Source organism: Urocampus carinirostris, chromosome 13, assembly GCF_059441175.1.
Source record: "Urocampus carinirostris isolate Australia breed hairy pipefish chromosome 13, RoL_Ucar_1.0, whole genome shotgun sequence".
Taxonomy (NCBI): Eukaryota; Metazoa; Chordata; class Actinopteri; order Syngnathiformes; family Syngnathidae; genus Urocampus; species Urocampus carinirostris.
Genome location: NC_142361.1, coordinates 26,412,433 through 26,435,370, shown reverse-complemented (window position 1 = coordinate 26,435,370; position 22,938 = coordinate 26,412,433). Strand labels below are relative to the sequence as shown.

At 38.1% G+C, this 22,938-nt stretch overlaps 1 protein-coding gene across 4 annotated transcripts in view; it reads right to left on the bottom strand.

Moving 5' to 3' along the window:
- Positions 1–22,938, bottom strand: part of hmgcll1 (3-hydroxymethyl-3-methylglutaryl-CoA lyase like 1) — a 45,708-nt gene that overhangs the window by 18,379 nt on the left and 4,391 nt on the right. For all 4 annotated transcript variants that reach the window (XM_088351965.1, XM_088351966.1, XM_088351964.1 and 1 more), the window contains exons 2-7: positions 22,617–22,688; positions 19,781–19,888; positions 19,337–19,432; positions 16,454–16,602; positions 14,847–14,910; positions 14,575–14,763 (exon numbers count right to left, since the gene is read on the bottom strand). In XM_088351965.1, coding sequence (XP_088208091.1) covers positions 14,575–14,763; positions 14,847–14,910; positions 16,454–16,602; positions 19,337–19,432; positions 19,781–19,888; positions 22,617–22,688 — 678 coding nt within the window. The remainder of the gene's footprint in view (positions 1–14,574; positions 14,764–14,846; positions 14,911–16,453; positions 16,603–19,336; positions 19,433–19,780; positions 19,889–22,616; positions 22,689–22,938) is intronic.

Below are 22,938 nucleotides of genomic sequence, written 5' to 3'. Positions count from 1 at the left end.
CAGGAAAATTAAAAGACAAGAAAGTACTTCTTTCAGGAACTGTCTGAACTCGCCGTAATTGCTGTTTGTGTTGGCAAGGCGAGAGCTGGGGTGGAAGGTGGCGCAAGGGAGCTAAACTTCGGTGTGTTTAGTGCATGACATTTCCAGACCTTGGTTACAGCCAGAGCAAGATATTGTACTCGGCAGTTTTTTTTTTTTGGGGGGGGGGGGTGGATTTTCCGTTGTGTAAACACAAAGTTGCCTTCTACCATGCCAATCCTCGCACTTGCAGCTGCAGAGTGAGCATAGCTGGGGGTCTCTGAAAGAACAAGTCAGACTCTTCAGCGGCATGTCCCCTTTCCTATGGACTCCGGCAGTGGCCGTTGTCCACTGAAAATGTTACGTTTTTGGAAGATGATGAACCCATGTGGGGGAGGCAGGAACTGGAGGCAGGCGTGCTCAAAAAGAGGGATTGCATTTAACAAAATGAGGTACAAAAGTGACAAACAAACAAGCGTTCACAAAACAACAAAATGTCCAAACAAAACCTGAAAAAGTCCAAATCAAAAACCACAACCAAAACTCGAGATGGAAAATATAAGTAGCAATTTCAATAAGAAATCATAAACAAACAACCTGACGTGTAATGATGAAAATGTCATTAAGAGTTAAGGATAGTTGGGCCCAGGTTTGTGGTGGTTCAAACCACGGTTTGGGCCCTCAGGTGGTAGGAGGCAACCTTAAAAGGAATGACTTTGACCATGACCCAGAGCCAATTGATAATGTACGAAGACATTCATCAGCTAAGACATTACAAACAAACAAAAGAACATATCCGTATTTTACATCTACATCCATAGATCAAAGCGGCGCTGCCACGAGCGGCTGCTTTTTCCAGCAGCTGCCCTATTGTTTTATTGTCTGCTCCTATCTTCGGTGTTTTTTTCTTCCCGTTTTGACAACTACACTATGGATTACTTCTATCCTATGGACATGGGTTTTGTATTCAAGGAATTTCAACTCCTTGCCCTGAAAAATTCTCGTGCCGGCGTGATGAAGGGGCCTATCATGGAAGGAAAGCCGGAGCTAGCGAAGCGGCTAGCGGCGTTATAAGTCTTCGGTACCATCCGTAATCATGGTAATTGCGAACTCACGACCAAATAAGATCATCGAGTGCTGGTGGAAAACATCGAAGCGCACAGGGAGCGCAGTTGCTGTGTTTTGCGGAAACGTGGCTCACGTTTAGCATTCCGGACGCTAACGTGTAGCCACCCGGAGCTACCCGGAGCAATCCGGCTTCAACGCCGCTAAACAGAGACACGAAAGCCGGGGGGAATCGGAGAGGAGGCGGACTTGCTAACACGAGGTGGTGTATCCCTGGATTTTCACAAAGAAAAGTTTTCCATCTGCCGCAGGGATGTCGAATTTTTGGACTGGCGTGACGTCATCCACTTCGCTACAAGCATCCCTAGGGCATCATGTTCATCTGTTAATAAACAACGGGGTAGACTGCTGGAAGTGTGAATTTCCCTACGAGGGATGAATAAAGTATCTATCTATCTATCTATCAATCTATATGTTCAATTATTTGAATCCACTTCGTCTACTGGTTACACAAAGGGTACAAGAAACTTATGGATCGATTGTAACGATAGATGGTTATGCTTAGGAAAAAAATAGGGTTTTGAGATATAAAGATTATAATCATAAAAAGTCTCTGAATTTGATTTAGTAGATAGTTTCTACTAAGAAATGTATATCAACAGGGCTACAACCATCAAATCTAATAAAGCCTTTGCTACTTCTTTGAGTAGCTCTTTAGCATAAGAACAATGGTAAACGACTTTGACAGCGCATTTGTGAAATTCAACAGCCATTGTCTGTAGCTCAATTTTGCCCAGAATATTCTGTAAGTAAAATATGAAGTGTTCGATAGTTATTTTCAGACTAGCACGCAACTTTTGGGTTTTAATAATGTGTGGAGAAACGCACTTTTTAAATCAAGTAAATAGTAACCGAAAACTGCATATTTTCAGTAACGCACCTGGCACGGAATGTTGGTGTGTTTGGTACATGACATTTCCAGACCTTGGTTAAAGCCTGAGCAGGATATTGTGCTCGGCATATTCTCTTTTTTTTGTGTTTTATGAACCCAAAGTTGCAATCTACCGTGCCAATCCTCTCACTCGTTTCTGCGGAGCGAGCGTAACTGGGGGTCTCTGTCAGACCTTTCAGCAGCGAACCCACTTTCGTTTTGGACCGGATTAACCGGCGGTCGGGGATTCGAGGTTTGCCAGTTCTCACTTAGCATGGCGGCGGCCAGAAACCAGATGTGCATTCGCCACTACGAAGCCGTATTCACGGCTCTGCGGCTGTATGAAAACAATACATTCCTGCGTAAAGACATGGCACATCCCAAAACTGGCACGGTTTTCGGATACGCTTGTTGATATTTTACACGCACACTCAACGAGGCTGAAGACGGATAAGCACCCATTTTGGTTTTGCACGTGCGTCAAAGACAGGAAGGGAAAGCAAGAGAGCATATTCACGACTTGATACGAAACAGTCACGCTCTACCCGCAACTACATAAACCGGCGGGCTGAAAGAAGCCGTCACATCGCATGCGGCTGACACATACATCAACTTTTTTTCTCTCAGGGAAAACGTAAATAAGCTTAGGGTGACATAGCAAACCCCGGATAATGGCAGAAAAAAACAAACTTTTGCAGACTAAATAAATGATATTCCCACCTTGGGATTTATTTTGAAAGGAAAAACGATGGACTGTATCATCAGTTTTCTTTGCCTCGGCTTACCGAGTTTCGGGAATAAGCGCGCCGAAAATCAAATCCTGGAACGTTTTCTCTCTGGGAAATTCAACAAAGTGAGACCAGGCGGGACAGATCGGATGAGGGTTCATGCAAAATAAATGTTGGATGTTTTGGGTTATTGGGAAACGGAAGTGTCTCAAGAATGAAGACAAGTGAAACATGCCATAATAAAAAACATTATTTGATCCAAGGCAGGACAGGGAAACCTTTTTGAATCGTGGGCTACATTGGGTTAAAACATTTAGGAAGGGCAGACCAGAGTCAAAGAAAAATGAATGCTGTGATTTTTTTTTTAAGTATATGCCGATATAGAGCCTCAAATCAGACACTTTGGCAATACAAAAGGATAAAAAAAGATAAAGTAGACCTATATAATCCTTTTTATATTGTACAGACGCTCCCCTACTAACGACCAATTTGGCTTACATAAAACGGTAGATACGAACATTTTTGGGGGGATGTCGAAAAATATCCAGACATTACTGTAAGTTAGATTTTGTATTGTAGGCACCTTTTTCCGAGTAGAAGACAGTACTGTAGTGCTTCTTTCCGCCGCTTGGGGCGAGTGGTGGCGTTGTGAGAAGGCCCCCAGCATCCACCCCGAAGAAGAAATCTGTTTCCTTCTTCTAGTTTGTGTGTAAACATTCTATACTGTATCTCAATCGTGTTAAGAACTTTGACTTTTTTATTGTTTAATATCTCGTGCATCCATTCAATATGGTTTGTGTAAAGTGTAAAGAGGAGGCGAGCCATTTCTTTCGAAACAAAAGTGGAATAAGACTTGATGCGGTCGAGAAATTGGTTGGAACGTTTTTTTTCTGCCAATTTTTACCAGGGAGGATGACCTCTTGAAGCCCATCTTCTAAAAGTAAGTTAAACTCAACTTTATTTATCTTTATAGAGCATATTATTTTATGAAATGTTTATTTTTTAGTACAAAAAGATACCTGTCCAGGTTACTTATAAAAAACCTAAACATACTTATATAAATCTTAAACATACAAAATATAGCACTGAAGCAACTTATGAACAAATTCAATTTACGAACGATCATCCGTTTGTAAGTAGGGCAGCATCTGTAGCTGCAAAAATACTTATCCCCATTTTTGGGCTATTCTTCTTTATTGTAAACATTCCGTTCCTGAAAAAATGACTGACAATATATGACATACTGAACACCATTTTAGAACATCAGCAACCATCATTTTTTTTTGTAAATAAAAAACATGCAACCATGTACAGGTTATATTGAAGTAATTATTTGTCTTTAACCATTTCATGAAATTTATTTTGAAAAAATGATATAAATTGATAGAATACGTTTCTATTCTTAATTACTACATTTAATAAAATGCATTGGAAAACTCCAAACGCTAGAAGGCTAGCTAAGAAGTGGGGTTTTTGGAATGAAATTGGATAATTAAAAAAATAGCAAGTATAGAAAAATCTAGACAGCTATTTGAAAGTTGCGACTTGAGCACAAGCACACAATAATGCTTGATGAAAGCTACATTTCTTATTTGGAGGGAAGACACATAAAGGAACACAGCGGACGAGTCACATTATTGTTAGTTCCTATTGTTTCACCAGTTTACATATAGATTAGAATGTTATTTTTCATTTTTTCATTAGGGATTAAAAAGAATGGATTGCAAGCCCTAGTTTCTTCTACAGGGCCATCACCACCCTAAACTAGGACCCCATGAAAAGACAAAAACATACCATGCATATGTGAAGGAAAATGTATACGGTATTCATATCTTATTTATATACTCTTATTTTGGAAACAATGTTATTGCATTATTTTTTGTTGCACTATTGTTCTGATGCACTTACAACTAAGGCCAGTGTAGTAGCACTACCTTGTAAATATTTGCCCACTTAGGGGAATTCTTTTTTGTAAATCTCATTTATCTCTTTTTTTATTTTATTCTCTTTTCAAGATTTAGAATTACAGTCATATCCTGGAGTGCCACGTCCAATCATGTGTCGAACAATGTTTACTACGTTGTTATCGATGACAATAAAGACAATTCTAATTCTAAAATGGTTGTAGATTTAATAGGCCTTGGGTGTCCGAGTTAATTCAAGTGAGCGATGATATTTGAGAAAAACTGAAACTTTTCCGACTAAAGCAAACACGTGTCATATTTTTAAACAAGCACAGCATGTAACTTTTCATTTAAGTCCTTATTAAATATTCGTCATATCTCAGCGAATGGGAATAAAAATACCTGTTAAGCACTCAATTAATTAATACAAACTTGCTCAAAAAATCCCTTGGGGCTGCCGTTACTTTTTAATTAGTTAGGAAGGCTTAGATAAGAAAGAAAAGACTCAGAGTGACAAAAAACAGATTCTATTGACCTGGTTTTCAATATCCTCGCAAGATTATCTGGAAACTGCTTGCTGTGACAGTTTGTCATCTCTTTTTTAACTTTACTTTTCTTCAAATCCCTCAATTTTGAGATATGAATTTTACAATTGGGGTCCTATATATACTACTATATAAATATTATGACAGACATACTACAAAAATGACAGAATTTTGAAAAAAAAACATGAAAGTAATACTACAAAAATATTAACAATATACTACAAATATTCTACAATGGGAAAACTACAAAAATGATCCCACAGTAATATTACAAACATCTCCAAAAGTACTATAAAATTCTGACAGCGAAAATACTACAAAAATACAACTACAGTAATACCCCCCCAAAAAATTAACATTAAACTGAGTGCTTCAAACAGCGACCAAATATATTATTTTGCTTCAAATGTGTTTGTTTCAAAACTATTCTAAATAGTTGCCAGCTAATGCCAGTTCAACAGGCCTTGACTACTATTGCTCATGCTTTCATTGTTGAATTGGTTGTTAGCTGCTAATGCTAGCATCTTTGCATTAAGGCCTAAAGTTAAATCATTGCAAATTTGATTTAAAATGATTTATTTTCAAAGGCTAATGGTCTAAAATGTGCTTTACACTCAAAAAACATCTTAAATAATTGTAATAAAGTCAATATCATGATTTTTGTTTGAGATATAATTTTTTTGCCACCTTGCCCAACATCAGAATCGTTTACAGCAAACCCACATTTATCGCGGGGATTATGTTCCATGAATAGTCCCTAATCGGCAAACTCCATGAAGTGGAAAACGTTATTTTAATTTTTTTTACAATTATCATATGATTAAATACTCTATTATACAAAGTACAACCCCTATTTACAATATCTTAAGTAATTCAGCAAATAAAACAGTTTTTCACAGGCTTTAACTACTAATCACAGAGTTTTGGCATTAATGCCTAATGTTAAATCTTGCAAAATTATATTATTTTTTTTAATTGCATTTTTTTCTTTAGTTAATTGTATTTTTTCTTATTGTAAAAAGGGAAAGGTTCATGGTCACAAATGTGGTAATCAGTGGTTTTAAATATAAATCTTGAATAGATGTGATACAATTGAGATCATAATTTTGTTTTTAAAAAATCCCGATATTATAGTTTTGCCACTGCGTTATCGTGAGGGTTCACTGTTAAATCATTTAGCAGATAATTCGAGTTTCACAGGCCTCAAGTACTAATGCTAATACGAACATTGTTGACATTAGCCGCTAATGCTAGTGTCTTTGCATGAATTTCCAATGATAAATTATATCAAAAAAAATCTTTTAGTGAAACCCTAAAAGGTAACAGTCTTAAAGAATTGTGATACAATTAAGATCATAACTTTGTTTTGTTTTTAATCGTGATATTAATTTTTTGCCAAATTGGTCAACTCGACTTCTGAGTTGTGTACTGGTATTAAATAAAAAGAGGCAAATCACGGAATGGAACGGAACGGAACAGAATAGAATAGAATAGAATAGAATAGAACCAAACAGAACAAAATAGAACAGAATAGAACAGTTAAATTGTCATTACACAATAGTTTAACAAAATTAGAGGGCTTCTCATTTCAGTGCAGAGTATAAGCTCTGGCTTTTTGGTGTCTGCCCTTTTTATTCTTCCAGTGGAAACAAATAAAATATCACTCAATCAAAGTGAGATTCATTAAAAAGATACATATTTGTAAAAAGATAACAATAGGCAAGGTCAAGACTTTAATAATTCAATAAAGCCCAATACCCTCCCAAGGTTACAATAGACTTATTGTGCGCATTAATTAATTTTGCTTGGCAAGGCTATGAAATCTAAGTACATAACTTGTCATTGTGTTCCTGCCTCGAGTACGGCAGGAACAAAGCTACCCCCTAAGTGCTTTTGGGGAGGGGGAAAAAGGTACAAAGGCGAAGGAATGTCTTTCTCAGGAACAAAAGCGGTGACTCAAGGCCCGACGGCACCGGAGGGGAACTCATTTCTGTCCCAGTTGGTGGTTTGGACCTCTGGTAGTCACTAATGAAAAGCTATATGATAAAAATCTTTCATTTCCATCCTGTTTAAAGGTGCGCAAATGGCCGACTAAATAGCCCCGGCGGCTATTATTTTCAGCAAGATGAATGGTTTTAAATATGATCCCAGAAACTTACCCCCCTCATCTGGGATTTTTCTTTTCTTTTTTTCTTCAACCTAAGTTCAAAAGTCCAAGTTAACGTGCGGGTTCTTTGATGAACATCTAACGGAGCCGATCGTAATTAATGACTAGTATCCTATTTTAGAATAACAAGATTCTAAGTCAATGGCGAGGTTTGTGCGCGCTTGTGTGAAGCTCAAATAAGTCACTTGCTAGGCCGCAGGGTCAAACACATGGCCAACTCATCATTTGATGTGGCCCAAGAGACAATGCTGAGAAAAGCACAAGAGAAAAATGAGTCAAAATACGACCTGCAGATTTAAATATGTCCACTGCATGTCGTGAAAGCCCAGCGCCACTTTCAAAGCACCTACTGCAGCTGTATTTAATGAGTACCATTTATCACCCGGATAACATTGAGGAAACCCATCACGATGTTATTTTAGTTAAAATAAAGGTCACGGACACACTGTTTGAGGCCATACGCGAAACATACAATAAAAGAATAGCACCTGGGTGTCTTTGCAGATGTTTATAGGGCGCATAGTTTAAGGTGTCCTTAAAAAAATAAAAAAATAAATAGTTTGAATAAACAGCTGTTTTATTATTTTCTCTGAGGTAAAGCATTTTCGTGACACATCTTTAACATCTTTGAACAACAGCAAGGCATAACATTTTACTTTTCCTCCATTTAGTCAACACGCAAAAAAACGTCTGATACTGTTATGGTAAATTAAACGTTAGTGCAGTCGCAATATAGTGACACTCGTAATGTGCAAAAACAATAACAAGTGCAAAACAATAACAATAAAGCAATAACAAAATAAAACGTAAACAGCTCATCCTCATGCTTCCTCACTTCCGCACCATCGATTTATTAATGTTAAACTCTCTTGCTGCTGCTCTATTTCCGTGTTCTACTGCGTGACTGATCGCCTTGAGTTTAAACTCTGTGTTGTAAGCGTGTCTCTTAATAGGAGCCATTTCAGGGTCTTTATACAAACGCACAAATAAAAGAAAATCGTTATTTAATATTTCCCAGTATGCACAGCGCACTTCTTCTTCTACATGAAAAATGGAGTCGGTGGCTGCTTACCGTAAGTTGCGAGACCTGTCGCGGCTCAATATTGATCCATATATAAGGCGCACCGGATTATAAGGCGCATAGTTAACTTAAAAAAAAAAAAAAAAGATTTTAGGTGCGCCTTATAGTGCGGAAAATACGGTAATTATGGGTTAACAATGCTCAAGTGATTTCAAAGAGCCTTTATAAAATGTTTTCCACAGTGTTCCTGCCACAGAGCGTATTACGCTGGAAGATAAGAGGTGGGGGTAAAGAGAGAATTTCACGCGGTTGCTCACGTTTTTCTATTATTTTAGGATAAAAACGATGAAAGTAAGAAAAGGACTTTTCAAATACGTTTCAAATGCCAACCCAAACCCCCCAAAAAAGGAGGAAAAGCAAAAAGTTTATTGGCGCATAGCGAAGAATTTCACATACTTGCACGCACAACAAAAGGAGCTTCACAGAGGCTGCAATGCTGATTTCAGCCAGAAGATGTCGTAGTAGGCGAATATTTTGAAGTTAAGGACACCGCCTTTAAAGAATCTTTAGCTCAGAGGTCAAAATAATTTTAACTCAGGGTAGAAAAAAACTCAAAAAAGTGTGCCTTAGCTAGAGAGCTGGGGGTCTCTTTGGAGGCTCACAATTAAATTACGATTTATGGATGCAAGATTTTATTATAAAACATTTATTAGGGTTTGTTTCCTTTACTAAAATGTAATCTCTAGCAGTGCTTATCGGCTGTGCATTTGTAGAAAAAAAGAAAAAAAGAGGAAAATAATTTCCACTAGCCTTCGCTCTGAAAATGCTGGTCTACTAGTGATTCCAAGAGCCAAGAAGAGATCCGCAGATTCGAGAGCGTTCTCCATTCAGGCCCCGGTGCTGTGGAATACTTTTACCCCTGAGATTCGATCTGGAACCTCAGTGGAAATCTTTAAATCTAAGCTTAAAACACACTTCTATTGTATAGCATATGAATAACCTATATTTTATGTTGACAATATTTGGGTATTATTTGCCCTCATGTAGGTTTTAGATCAGGGGATGGTGTATTATTAGTCTGTAGTTTGCAATAATCTGTGGTCTGTGCAGCCCTTGGAGACTCTTTGTGATTAAAGCCGTCACAAATAAACATGACTTGACTACAATTTATTTAACTTGGAACAACTAATGCGAACTGGAAAGTGACAAAAGTAGGATATAAAAACAATTTTTAACGATGGCTTTAATGATTAGAGCCTTTCTGCTTTGCATTGAAAAATTATTGCGGAAAAAACCCTCAATAATCTTTTTATAGTCAAATCGTACATTCTGAATCATGATTTATTGTGACCCTCTGGAAAGATCCCCAGCCCTTCTAGCTAAGGAGAGCTTTTTATGCCGTTATATTACTAGTTCGGCCCCTGAGGTTATTCTACCAAGTGGCCCCCAAGCTAAGAAGTCCAACACCCCTGGGGTAAAATCATATGATTTTGTATAAGGTTGACATGTATTTTATCAGTGAAAAATCACAATTACAAGAGATTATGCATGCTCGTTTTGACCTATAGAGAATCGCTAAATAAATTTACAAGTCCAGCCCCTGTAAGAATGTTTTTTATAACATGTGGCCCCCGAGGTACAACGAGTTTGACACCCCTGTGCTTAGCGCTGTCTAAAACAAAACAGAAAACTGGCTGATAAAATCAGTTGACAACAAAGCTTGTTCCTACAGCTGCAGAGGAAGGGATGAAAAGATGCTTTTCCAGCTGCATTTGAACGCAGCATTGTCAGGAGAGCCATAGATGAGTTCAGACCACCTCCTGCCCTTCTTCATCTTCCCTCTCTTCATCCCCCGGGGCTCTTCTTTCCACCTAGCTCCCCTTCACTTTGTGCAACATACAGTGAATAAATGTGGCTTTGTGCCCCCCTTACTTCTGCTAACACCCACCCCAGCCACTTCAGAGAACAGCATGTGGTAACGATGAGAATTTATACGTAACCAATGGATTTCTATCACTTTGAAAGCTTATAAAAGTCTCCTGTTACCTGTTGGGCTTTACTGCATTGACCTCAACACTAGCACAGGGCCTCTTGATTTCTTTCTGTGTTCATTGTTGTAGCGGATTCAATTTAGATCAAAAGTCTGGATTCCCCGTGAGCTGTTGACCAGTGTTTCGACCAGTGGTGGGCCATCAGGGCCTGCAAGGCCTTCTCTGCTGGCCTGAAAATAGCTGAATCTTGTGATGTTAATTATATTTTGTCCATTAGTACTAATTAAATAATTCCGAATTGTCTGTCTGCTCCCTTCCATTGCTTATTCCTTGTTTGGCTGCTTCTAGATGTGTGCTTTCATATTTAAGCATTTAACCAATCACATTTTGCCAATAGTTCCCAGGATCAGAAATTTACCCAGAGGCCTTCACAAAAAAAAGCCGTACACTGTGACATCAGTGTTCGATAAAAACTGTTGGTTTAGCCAATCAGATTCCAAAATGGAGAGTCAGTGCCAACCAGTGGGCCTTGAAAAAAGTCATGGGTTACACAAACTATGATTTGCTGGGGAGGTAATCCACCAGAGCAATTGCGCAAACATCCTTTAAACTTGAAGAGAACGAGCTGCACAAGGAAATATATTGTTGTGTCTAAGCTTCTATTTCGCAGATTTTGTATTAGTTTTTTATCATCTTTGTTCTTCTTTTGTTTTTACAGACTTGTTTAACATAGATTTTATTACCAAAAACAGACTTTACATCTGGGCAGCGCGGGGCCCTTCCCGCCCCCCATGTCCCTGCCCCCGTCCAGCGCAGAGGATGCTTATGAAGATGCTTAATTTATTATCCAAACCAAATTTACAACTCTAAAATACGTTAAATTAGTGCGTCAGCATATATTCACATATTTGGTTTTGTGTCACCAGTAGCGAATGGTAGGCAGGACGTGGGGATAGGGGCGGGGCTTATATAGAAACCATATAGAAAATCGATGGGGCAAACTAGAGTACAGAATTTACTGTAAACGTGTGTGAATTTAGTTTTTGTTTTTGTTTTTTGCAATATCCCATACCTGGAAAATAAATCTTGGATATTACCCAGAATAAAATATATTGGATTGGTTTGAAGCCCAGAGACAAAATGGATATGGAGCGTCTCATATAAGTGTTTCTTTGCCAGCTCTCAAGATTGCACAAGCCAAGAAATGTGAAGGCTTCACTATTTTTCAGTTATATGCACAACACTGCTGTTGACTGAGTTCTCAGGTTTCTCTGTAAAAAGCACACAAACCACGTGGCTCCTTGTGTATTCAAACAAGGGATGCTTTCATGTCATAATTAGATACAAGTTCAACAATGGATTCAGATTGTAATTTTATACGTACGATATTGCCTCTAATAGAGCTTCTGCTCCATTTGACACTAAATAAGCCACCAGGTACTTGATACACTCGAACAAGTAACCAACTCAATTCAAATAGACGCCTTCTATTATTCCCTAAAGGGGGGAAAACTACAGGTGGTACCACTGGATAGCTGTAATCACATGTACTTGAGAAATGTTTTTACGCGTTAAATACCGACTTGCTTCACACTGCAGAGAGCAAATCCATCTCTATAAATAGTGAGTGAAAAAATAAACAGAAATATGTTAATGCACTGTTACTAAATATTTCTATCCAGTTTCTGTTGAGTACCAAAGTAGCTTGGGAAATGTGGTTCATCATCAGTCTAGTTGAAATAAAAAATTGTTGATGTTAGAGATTTAAATTCACTGAATGTCATTTAATGTGTACTTTTTAATTAGAGTGAGCTTACTTTCACCAACAATTTATTTTTATTATCATAAGTATTTATTTTTTCATTTTTACTTTAAAAAATGATACTATCATCGTGATTTTGTTAAAATAATTTTAATGTTTTGTAACATTTTCAACACTTTATTCTTTATATATGTTTGTATAAAATAACAAAAACAACATATAACAATGAGCAAAGAATGTTTTTTTACTACATTTTACAGTTTATTTCTCGTCATTTTATGCTGTTTTTTAAACTATATTTTAAAGTCTATTTCGAGTCATTCCGAAAAAAGACTATGTTTCCACACTGAAAATTAATTAAATGTGGATGAGCGAGCGAATTGTCTGTCCCTGTGTGCCCTGCGACTGGCTGGCAACCAGTTCAGGGTGTCCCCTGCCCACTGCCTGGAAATGGCTGGGATGGGCTCCAGCACCCCCCGCGACCCTACTGAGGATAAGTGGTGCAGATAATGGATGGGTGGATGGATAAATTGTGATTTAATTTATGTTACTCATCAAAATAAAGTACTGTGCTTGTTTGTGCATTCCCTATGCCCTATGTTTATGAGTTGTGTTTCTAAGTGCCTTGGCATAAGTCTGGACTTACACTATACATGGATGGATACAACTGCAGCATTTTCGCCATAGTGGTAGAAAGTAAAACAGAAAAAGCCGGTAGAATCAATCAATGCAGATGAGGCTTTTACTGTTTGTACTAAAAGTCCTATATGCAGCATAAGATTATCGCGAACATGGAAAACTGCCTATGTTAATTCTTATATTTAACTACGATTGCATAACTTTATCATTTATAACATCATTATTTCTGTCATTTATTTGGTCATCATTTTGTGCCTTCTTTATTGAATCCTTTATTCAGTCATAATTATTCAGCTTTTATTTCAAACGTGTTATCTTTTGTAACCAGAAAAGGCCTTTAGGTTTTAGGTCTTTAAATAAATGCTAAAATATGAAAAATAATGGCTACTCTCACAATATTAATTTGTGTTTTTAATAAAATGGCTATTAATATAAACAACAAAATTCAAAAACTATATATTTGAAACATGTTCGATTAACTGCAAGTGGAACAATAAACTGGCTAAGAAAGCGAGCTCTGTTGTGGGCAAAGAGCTGGACAGCCAAACAACAGTAGCTGAGAGACGGGCACTGGAAAAGCTGCGGTCAATCATGGACAATCCATCGCATCCACTACACAGCATTATCTCCAAACAGAAGAGCAGTTTCAGCGACAGACTGCTGTCAATGTCTTGTACTACGGACAGACTGAAGAGATCTTTTCTTCCTCATGCCATGAGGCTCTTTAACTCTACCCGGCAGAGTAAAAGCCCACAGTAAACCACACCACCTACATTGCATATTACCGAATCTTATTGCAATATGTATTCTGTGTAGCACTATTTAGTTATTCTACATAACACGCTACAGTGGGCATTTGCACGTCACACTGGGAGTTTGTATGTTGTATTTTTTTTGCTTTATTATTGTATTGTTCTCAGCTCAGGGATGCTGCTGGAAATGTGAATTTCCCTTCGGGGATGAATAAAGTATCTATCTATCTATCTATCTATCTATCTATCTATCTATCTATCTATCTATCTATCTATCTATCTATCTATCTATCTATCTATCTATCTATCTATCTATCTATCTATCTATCTATCTATCTATCTGTCTGTCTATCTATCTATCTAATATATCTTTCCTTTTAACAATTTTTTCACAACTTTCTTTAATACATGTTTATAACTTAAATGTTTGCAGCATGGTGGATGACTGGTTAACACGCCTCCTTCACAATTCAGAGGTCCTGGGGTCAATTCCTGCGACCAGCCTCCATGTGATGAGTTTGCATGTTCTCAAGGTGTGTTTTCTCTGGTTACCAGGGTTTCGTCACACGAACCCAAAACATGCATGTTTGGTCGATTGGGGAGTTGAAACTGTGCCAGAGAGCAAGTGTGAGAGTGATTTTGTAGTAGATGGAAGATGACAATATTCTTTTTGGAAGGCCGCAGAGCAGGGCATTACAATAATTTGAACCAGAGAATATAAAAGCATCCAGCAGCGCCTCCGTGTTGGTCTGACAGAGAAACGGTCGGACTCAGAAAATAGTTTCCAGATAATAAAACCCAATTCTAGTTATGTTTTTGGTAAGATAAGATTGAGCGCAGAGTAAAATATAACACCCACATTTCTAAAACCTTCTAGTTTCTCCGATTTTCAGAGATCAGCTCAAGCAACCTCGTGACCCTGTTAAGGATAAACTGCTGGGAAATGAATGAATGAACACCTTTTTGCAGTGTTGTTTTGACCAATGGATCTGTGTGAGTGTGAAAGTGTGACAAAAATATATTGCAACACTTGTGTAGTGTGAATACTCACCTGAAGTGCAGTGAGAATGTTCGCCAACGCTTGGCCGTACGTGTCATGGCAGTGAACTGCAAGAGCGCTCGGAGGAACCTCCCTCATTACACATTGCAGCATCTCACGCATGGAGCCTGGGGTGCCAACCCCAATGGTGTCCCCCAGGGAGATTTCGTAACATCCCATCTCGTACAAAGTCTTGGCTACCTAAGGGAAAGGATTAAAGTGAAAAAGGTAAGGCGGGGTTGAGAAAGTTGAGCAGAGAAAGCTTTATCATTGGCCTCACGAACCTCTGCAACTTTCAATGGATCAACACATCCTTCGTACGGGCATCCAAGGACACAAGAAACATACCTGTGATAAGATCACTTCATTTAAATTCTGAATTTATAAATCATTGTGACAGGACCATGCTGCTGAAATATTATCAATTCCATTTAGAACAGAATTGTCTTCATTATCATTGATAGCCACACAGTATGTTTTGTTCACTATAAGATTTGACTCGGTACTTCAGGATAAACACGTAATCCGATATAAAACAAAAGAATATTAGGATAGAAAATCAATAAATACAAGGTTGTCACGATTGCCCATTGCCTGTGCCAGTCATTTGGTGCCAGCTGCTGCTTGTTGCCTGATTGGCTCTCCTCCTATTTAAACTCAGTGTTCTCATTCACTTCTTGTCAGTCCGTCAACGAACCTCTGAACTCGCAAGGCAAGCATTTTGACCCTGTCCGGTATTTTGCTCGTGTGTCCTGTATCGATCCCGCCTGTCCTGTCCGGTATACTGCTCGTCTGCCGCTGGCTTCCTGTTTTCCTGTGCCTGACTTCTCTGCCCCACCTCTTCTCTCCAGCGATCGACGAATCGCTGGCGTTTGTGTTCCCGTGCATGACTACGGCGCTTTCTTGGTGAGAAAACGTTACGTGTTTGGGTCCACCGTCCGTTCGGGTTCTGACAAAGGTATTGTTTGTTGACTGGCCTAAGATGTAAGTGCACCAGAAAAAAGGGCAGCGCGCATAGCCAAGATATATGTTTTTAAAATTTTATCAACAAGGTCGGCCTGCATTGCAGTTTGTGTAAAACATTTACATTTTTCATTTAATATTTAAATATTAAACTTATTTTTTTTAACCCTTCCAATTTACATTTTGTTCTGGTTTTTGCATGGTCCAACTTTACAGTAATATCTTAAATTGTTAAAGTTTAACCTATCTTTTATTCGACCTTTTACATAAAAGCATTAAATGATTCTGTTTCTACACATGTATTTTGATTTAAAATTAAACTAATATTTTTAAAGTATGTCATAATTTATTATTGTATGTATTATATATTTAGAAAAGATATATTAAGAATTTACTATTTTATATTTAAGAAACACAAAAAAAAGATAAAAAAGAGAGAACAAACCAAAACATTTATTGTTTTATTGTGGTGTCATATTTTTTGTTTTTGTTTATTAAAATCATTGTTTCAGTTCCTTGGGAGTAATGTAATCTAATTAATGTAGTTTGTTGTTTTTTTAATTGTATTTGTCCCTATTTAGATTATATAATATTATTTATAATAATAATTGAATATTTCTAACTTCCTTGGGATTTATATGGGCAAAACAATGCTCCCCAATTTAGAAGGTTTCTCAACAATTAAATATATTGATTCAAAAACTGCTTCACACAAAAAAACCTAAAACAAAAAAGGCCATTATGTATTAACTTATTTATTTTGAAATCTTTACCGTACATTATATATTAGTATAGGTTTTTATTAATTTAATTTTGATTGTAATCATTTGAATATGTAATTTCTAGAATAGAAACTAAAAGGGTAATTTGACATAAAATAAGATCAACTTTATTTAAAATGTGAAATCCACATTTAAAGCGTACAAACCCACGGACTGGAATGCTTCGCTCTCCTGCCCCTTTGACGACCTCAACGAACCTCCCCATGCTTTCGCCAATGGAGCAATTGATGTTTTTCATGCTGAAAGTCTCGGACGCCGAACCAAACACGGCCACTTCTGTAGCACCGGCCGCGACCTGAAAACCAAATCGTAAAAGGTTTTTGAGTAAGGCAGAACATTTCATGGACAACAAGAACCAATAAACAAGAATAGAGAACTAAACAAGTACTTTCGATCACAATTATTCAAGCTTCATAGATTCAGTAAATTCCGGACTACAGAGTACACCTGAAACCAAATGCGTAAAATTAAGGAAGAAACTCAACTTTGTTTTTGTACAAGCCACAAGAGATTTTGAGCCGCACACTTAAATAGCCGTAAAAGAGAATTTATTTGCGTCAGATTCTTACGTTTCTTGCAAATATCTAGTACAGAGAAGTAACGCATGATTAAGACACTCATTTGCAGAATTTGTCTGCAGCTGTCAATCTTAATCAACTATCAATCTTATTTAATAATTACTATTACCGTATTTTCCGCACTATAAGGTGCACCTAAAAGTATTTTTTCAAAAGCTGACCATGCGCCTTATAATACAGTGCGCCTTATATATGGATCAATATTAAGTCGCAAAGTCTTGCAACTAATGCAAGCAGCCGCCGACTAGATTTTCCCCCGAACGCGAAGAAGTCCGCGGTGTATGCTGGGATTTATATACCGGCATTTCATTGGCTAACCAATGTGTCAATCATCATTTGAATCGATCACTATTGGCTAAACTTATTCGGAGGTAAAGGGGGCGGATACTTTTTATCATTTACAGGCTCGCATAGGCTAAAGGGGCAAAACAAAGCCTGCAATTGGCCGAAAAAGATGTGTCAATCATCAGTTGAATCGATAACTATTGGCTAAAGTTGTTCGGAGGTAAAGGGGGCGGATCCTTTTTATCATTTACAGGCTCGCATAGGCTAAAGAGGCAAAACAAAGCCTGCAATTGGCCGAAAAAGATGAATGTCAATAGCAAGTTTGGTTGTCTATGGCATAGAGGAAACATGTTTTACCATTCTGACTTTGTAAATATTTTACTCTCCTGGATTTACTACACTCACAGATATAAGAGGACCACGGTTGCACATTATTATTGAACGCAACGACTTCGGTGAGCTACTCCGGCTATATATTTTCCCAGTGTCTTGTTTCAGAGTGATCTAGATGTTTCTGTGATGGGTCTTTTTTTAAATTAAACTCAATTCCAAGTGTTTATTGTCATATGCACAGTAAAGTTGCGAGCGAAAAAGAAAATAGAAACAAAGGAATGGTTGGCATTTCTTTAATCCCAAGACTTTAACCTTCCGAATGATATTTGGAACGATGCATTTGAGTGACATCGTACGGACACCGCGTACGATGTCTACGACACGTATTTGCTTCTTTGCAAGCTTTCGGAATGTTAAGGGGGTAATAAGTTTGACTGAACTATCTGACTGTTTTGTCGACGTTCCCATTGTAGCGCTCTATAACCCGGTGCGCCTTATAGTGCGGAAAATACGGTAATTAAATTGGCATTAACATATACGAAGGAGTGCGGCAAAAACATTTTCAAAGCAAAACCCAATGTACTGTACTGACTAAATTTCAAAGGCCTGTACAATCAAACCAGCCTGAGTGCCATGTGACTGCTCTTAAGTTCTCCCATCCCTTGCACTCAGGTCCAAGTGATATAAAGGACACCAAGTATTGATACTATAGTATAAAATAATCGTTATACATAAATGCTGGGAATCTAACATGTGTGTCGGCTGATTGAATATTTTAGTCCGGAAGGAGGTGACTAATTGTTGGAAATATTTTTCCTATCCGGCGGAAAACACAGACATCATATTTGGCTTTTATCATTTTGATAAATGTCAATACAATTATTATTGTGTATCCCATTTTAGTTAGTAAATAGTTTCTGCATGTTTAGTGTTGTTTGTGTATTGTCTGTTGATGCCATTTCAGCATCCATGTCAGCCTGGTCATCCTGGAAGGGGTATTACCTCATGTCTGTCCCCTTCTTAAGGTTTCTATCTTTCTATTTCCTCTCACTGAGGTTTTTGAGTTTTTCCTTTCCCTCGTTTGGGTTTTAGATCAGGATAGATAGATAGATAGATAGATAGATAGATAGATAGATAGATAGATAGATAGATAGATAGATAGATAGATAGATAGATAGATGGATAGATAGATAGATAGATACTTTATTCATCCCCGAAGGGAAATTCACATTTCCAGCAGCATCCCTGAGCTGAGAACAGTACAATAATAAAGTCAACAGAATACAATATACAAATACCCAGTGTGACGTGCAAATGCCCACTGTAGCGTGTTATATAGAGTAACCAAATAGTGCTACACAGAATACATATTGCAGTAAGATTCGGTAATATCCAATGTAGGTGGTGTGGTTTAATGTGGGCCTTTACTCTGCCGGGTGGAGTTAAAGAGCCTCATGGCATGAGGAAGAAAAGATCTCTTCAGTCTGTCCGTAGTACAAGACAGTCTGTCGCTGAAACTGCTCTTCTGTCTGGAGATGTTGTGACAGGAGTTTATAGTCTGTACAGCCCTTTGAGACTTCTTGTGTTTAAGGGCTATACATATGTACATGACTTGACATTTGCTAGTGGCAATACTTGATCTCCTCTCTATTACTTTGTCATGTGCGGAAGGGATGGGAGACCTTAAGATAAGTCTCTGACATGCACAGCAGCTGGAAGATCTGCGGAAATTAGCCTGGTGCACAACTATTCTCCTCATGAAAAAAAAAAAATAAGCCACATCAAAATTTAATTTGCAGAAGCAGGTTGTAGTCTGGAATTCATGGTACTCACGGCATCTTGAAAACCTTGCATGTTGGGCGTCAAGACAGGGTATTGAACATTAGGTGCTCTCTGGATTCCCATGAGAACCTCAGTGTGGTCAGCCATCTAAAAGAAAAAAAACAAGGAAAGGTTAAAAAATACATGTTTTTATCAACAGAGCGTGTTCCTGAAAACACGTCATTCCCAGTCAAGCTTTTCACATCCCTGCACAGACCATTGAATCCCAAGTTGCTTGATGTCATATTTCCTCAAAATGAACAAACCATCTTTGAGCTTCTTTAAATACAGAAAAGCAATTTATGACAGGAAGTGTACTCTTTCTGAATATTTTTCCCAGGGAAAACATCTGCAGCGGCCGGTATTCAGGTAGACCGGGGTCGTCATTCACACGAGAAGGAGAGTTCCATAAATCACTCGGCTGTGTTTAGGCCGAGAGGCGAGTAGAGTTATTACCTGCGGTACCCACTTTGAGGAGACAAAGCTGGTGGCCTCGATCACACGCAGGCCTGATCCCGAGAGCATGTCTATCAGCTGGATTTTAACGCCCGTCGGAACAATTTCCTGCGGCAGAGTAAAACACACACACAAAAATTGCTTTATAGAGATCCCTCGCAGGACTTTTGCGTCCATTGTGCTTCACAGATTTTTTTTTTTATGATTTAGTTCTGCCGTTTTTGCGTGGACACAGAATATTTGCATCACTTAACTTAACACCAGTACACTCAAAATACCAAAACTGCCCTGTGAAGCATTCAGAATTACTCTTTTACATCAGTGTTTCTTAACTGGTGGGTTGGGGCCCAAAAGTTGCAAAAAAAAAAGCTAAGAAAGAAAAAAGCAGAGTGATCATTACACTCCCAAACAGTAGATGCTGCTGGATCTCTTTGTTAGAGAGGGACTATATCTCAATTCATTGGGATTTTGTTGGTGTTATTTCGATTTTCTGCCCATAACAATTTACCAAAGAAAGTTAGTGATAATGGTATGGAAAAGTGGAAGATGGTAACAACAATGATCGAGTTGAAGAAGGAAACAATTGCAAAATACGAAAATGGTGTAATAGTGTCTGCCAGTGAAGCGCTGCTAGAAGGTACGGGAAATGGCTTGGAAATGTTATATTTTTAGCTTTTTACTAGTACATAATAATCCTTATTAACTACTTAATTAAATAATGAGCGATGTTTAGGTACATGCTTTATTGATATTTTGAATTTCTTTCAATGTTTCAAAGCAGTTTTAGGGGGCCGCTTACTATGAGATGTTGGCTTATAAGCGAGTGTATACTGTATTCAGGGTCTTTTTGTGTTTTGGAAAAATATGTGAATGTATAATACTAGCTGTGCATTAAACTGCACAATCCTCTCATTGGATACATTTGAGAATAGCATTTTCTTCTTGTTTGGGTCACAGCTGAAGCCAGTTAGGAATGGTCGGTCCTGAAGTCAGAACCACCAGTTTACGTGACTAGTGACAAAATGAATAACCTTGTATGAATTTGATTTGTAAGCAATGAGATTGGGCGACATCACTACAAAAAAAGACGTTGCTTCCGCATTTGACTTTTAAAATTGATTCGGGTGATTTAATTCATGTCACTCACCAAAATAAAGTGCAGTTCTTGTTCGATTTTGCTGCGTTCCGTCTGTTTGCAGGGTGTCCTCCTAAGTGCCTTGCCAGAAGCATGGACTTACACTATGTATGAATGGGTAAAACTGTAATATTTTCCCCATGGGGGCAAAAAAAAACAAAAACAAAAAAACAGTTGAGGGTTTTTAGCGACCGGAGTTTGCATGTATCATCCGTACTGCAAGTCCCATAGTGCTTTGTGGCATAAAAATATTCCAGGGTAGAATGCCTGTGTCACTGCTCATGTGGTCATGATTGTAAAATTTCTTAATTAACAACTCCTTTATTTCAACTATTGATAACCTCTTCATTGGTTTAGTGTTAATTATGTAACTTCTTCATTTATTCAGGCGTGATTATTCAGCATTTCCTCCAGTAAACTCTCGTTTATCGCAGGCGTTATGTTCCAAAAGTATACAATAAAATACTCTTTTATACACTAAAAACCAAAGAAAAAAAATTACATGCTCTAACATGAGTTTATGTCATGATTACCGATGTGAATCACCTGTGCCCACTCATTTGGCGCCAATAGCTGCAGGCTCTGATTGGCTCCCTGTCCCTATTTAAACCCATTACTTTCAATCCCCTGTTGTCCGTCCGTTTGCGAACCTCTGTTTATACAAGGCAAGCCTTTTTCAACCCTGACTCCCGCCTGTCCCGTTTTTGCTCCCGTTTGTCTTCGGCTACGATCTGTTGTGATCCCGACCACGTCTACTTTCCCGTCCTGGCTTACGACTCTTTTCCGACCCCGACCACGTTTTGCTCTCCCACATTCGGCTACCGACCAATTTTTCTGTCCCTGACACCGCCCTTGCTCGCTACGGAATATCCGTGTTCCGATCACAATCCGAGTGCGAGAGCGACTTGCTTCCAGCGAACACCAGATCGTGGCCGCAGCCTTTTCTCTTTCTAACTAGTAAAAGTTACGCAATTGGGTCCTGTTTCCGTTCTAGTCCAGTTTAATAAGTAAAAAGCACTGTAGAAATTTGCATTGACTGTTCATTAGTCATTAGTTTCTTGCTACCTGGAGACATTAAACAGCTTATGTTCCCAAAGGTTTGATGGTAATCATTTGTGCCCAGCATTTTCAGATCTTTACACTCTATCGCAGGAGTCGGGAACCTATGGCTTGTGGGCCATATATGGCTCTTTTCACGAGTACATATGGCTCGCAGACAGAAGGAGAAGAAAAAGACGATTGCTGACCAGAATATATATATATATATATATATATATATATATATATATATAGTGTATATGGTTCCTACTTTGAGGAAATTCACTCAATACAGACGGCGGTTATGGAACATATTAACTGCAAATCGAGGAAATACTGTATTTGGATTCAAGCTGGGAAGAACAACTTTAACAAACAACACGATGTCTTTTATCTCTTATGCAGACACTGCGGTCGAATCTGTAGAACTGCTGGCGTGCAATGAAAAATGATTCAATGACGACGTCCTGAGCAGAGTAAACGAAGCCAGAAGCCAGAATGTCATTTTTCCTCTTCGATTTCAAAGAAAATGTGAAACATATGCTGTTTTAATTAAGACCTGCAGCCCATATGTTGTGCATGTTTTTTGTATTGAAGTATCACTATTTAACATAGGGCAACCATAATCATAGATTAAATTAAAAGTCATGTGGACGCGTATACCTTTTCATTTTGGAGGCCATCTCTTGGCCCAACTTCAACTATTTTCACACTCTCAGGGTACTCCGAAGTAGTCTTGAAAAGAAGAAAGAAAAATGTTTATATACAACACAAGCATTAATCTTTTCTGATAATAACTCCACTGCTTCAGAAGACACAAAATATTTGTTGCCATACTCATGTCAAGCATTAAACTGGCAACTTTAAAGATGTTCCAGGAAAAAAACATACAGAAAAATAGGTTAGTTATGTTTCACAGATCTTTGTTATCAACATGTAAATGAACACCTCGAAAAACCATGTAAAGTACAGTTTGTGTCAGCCA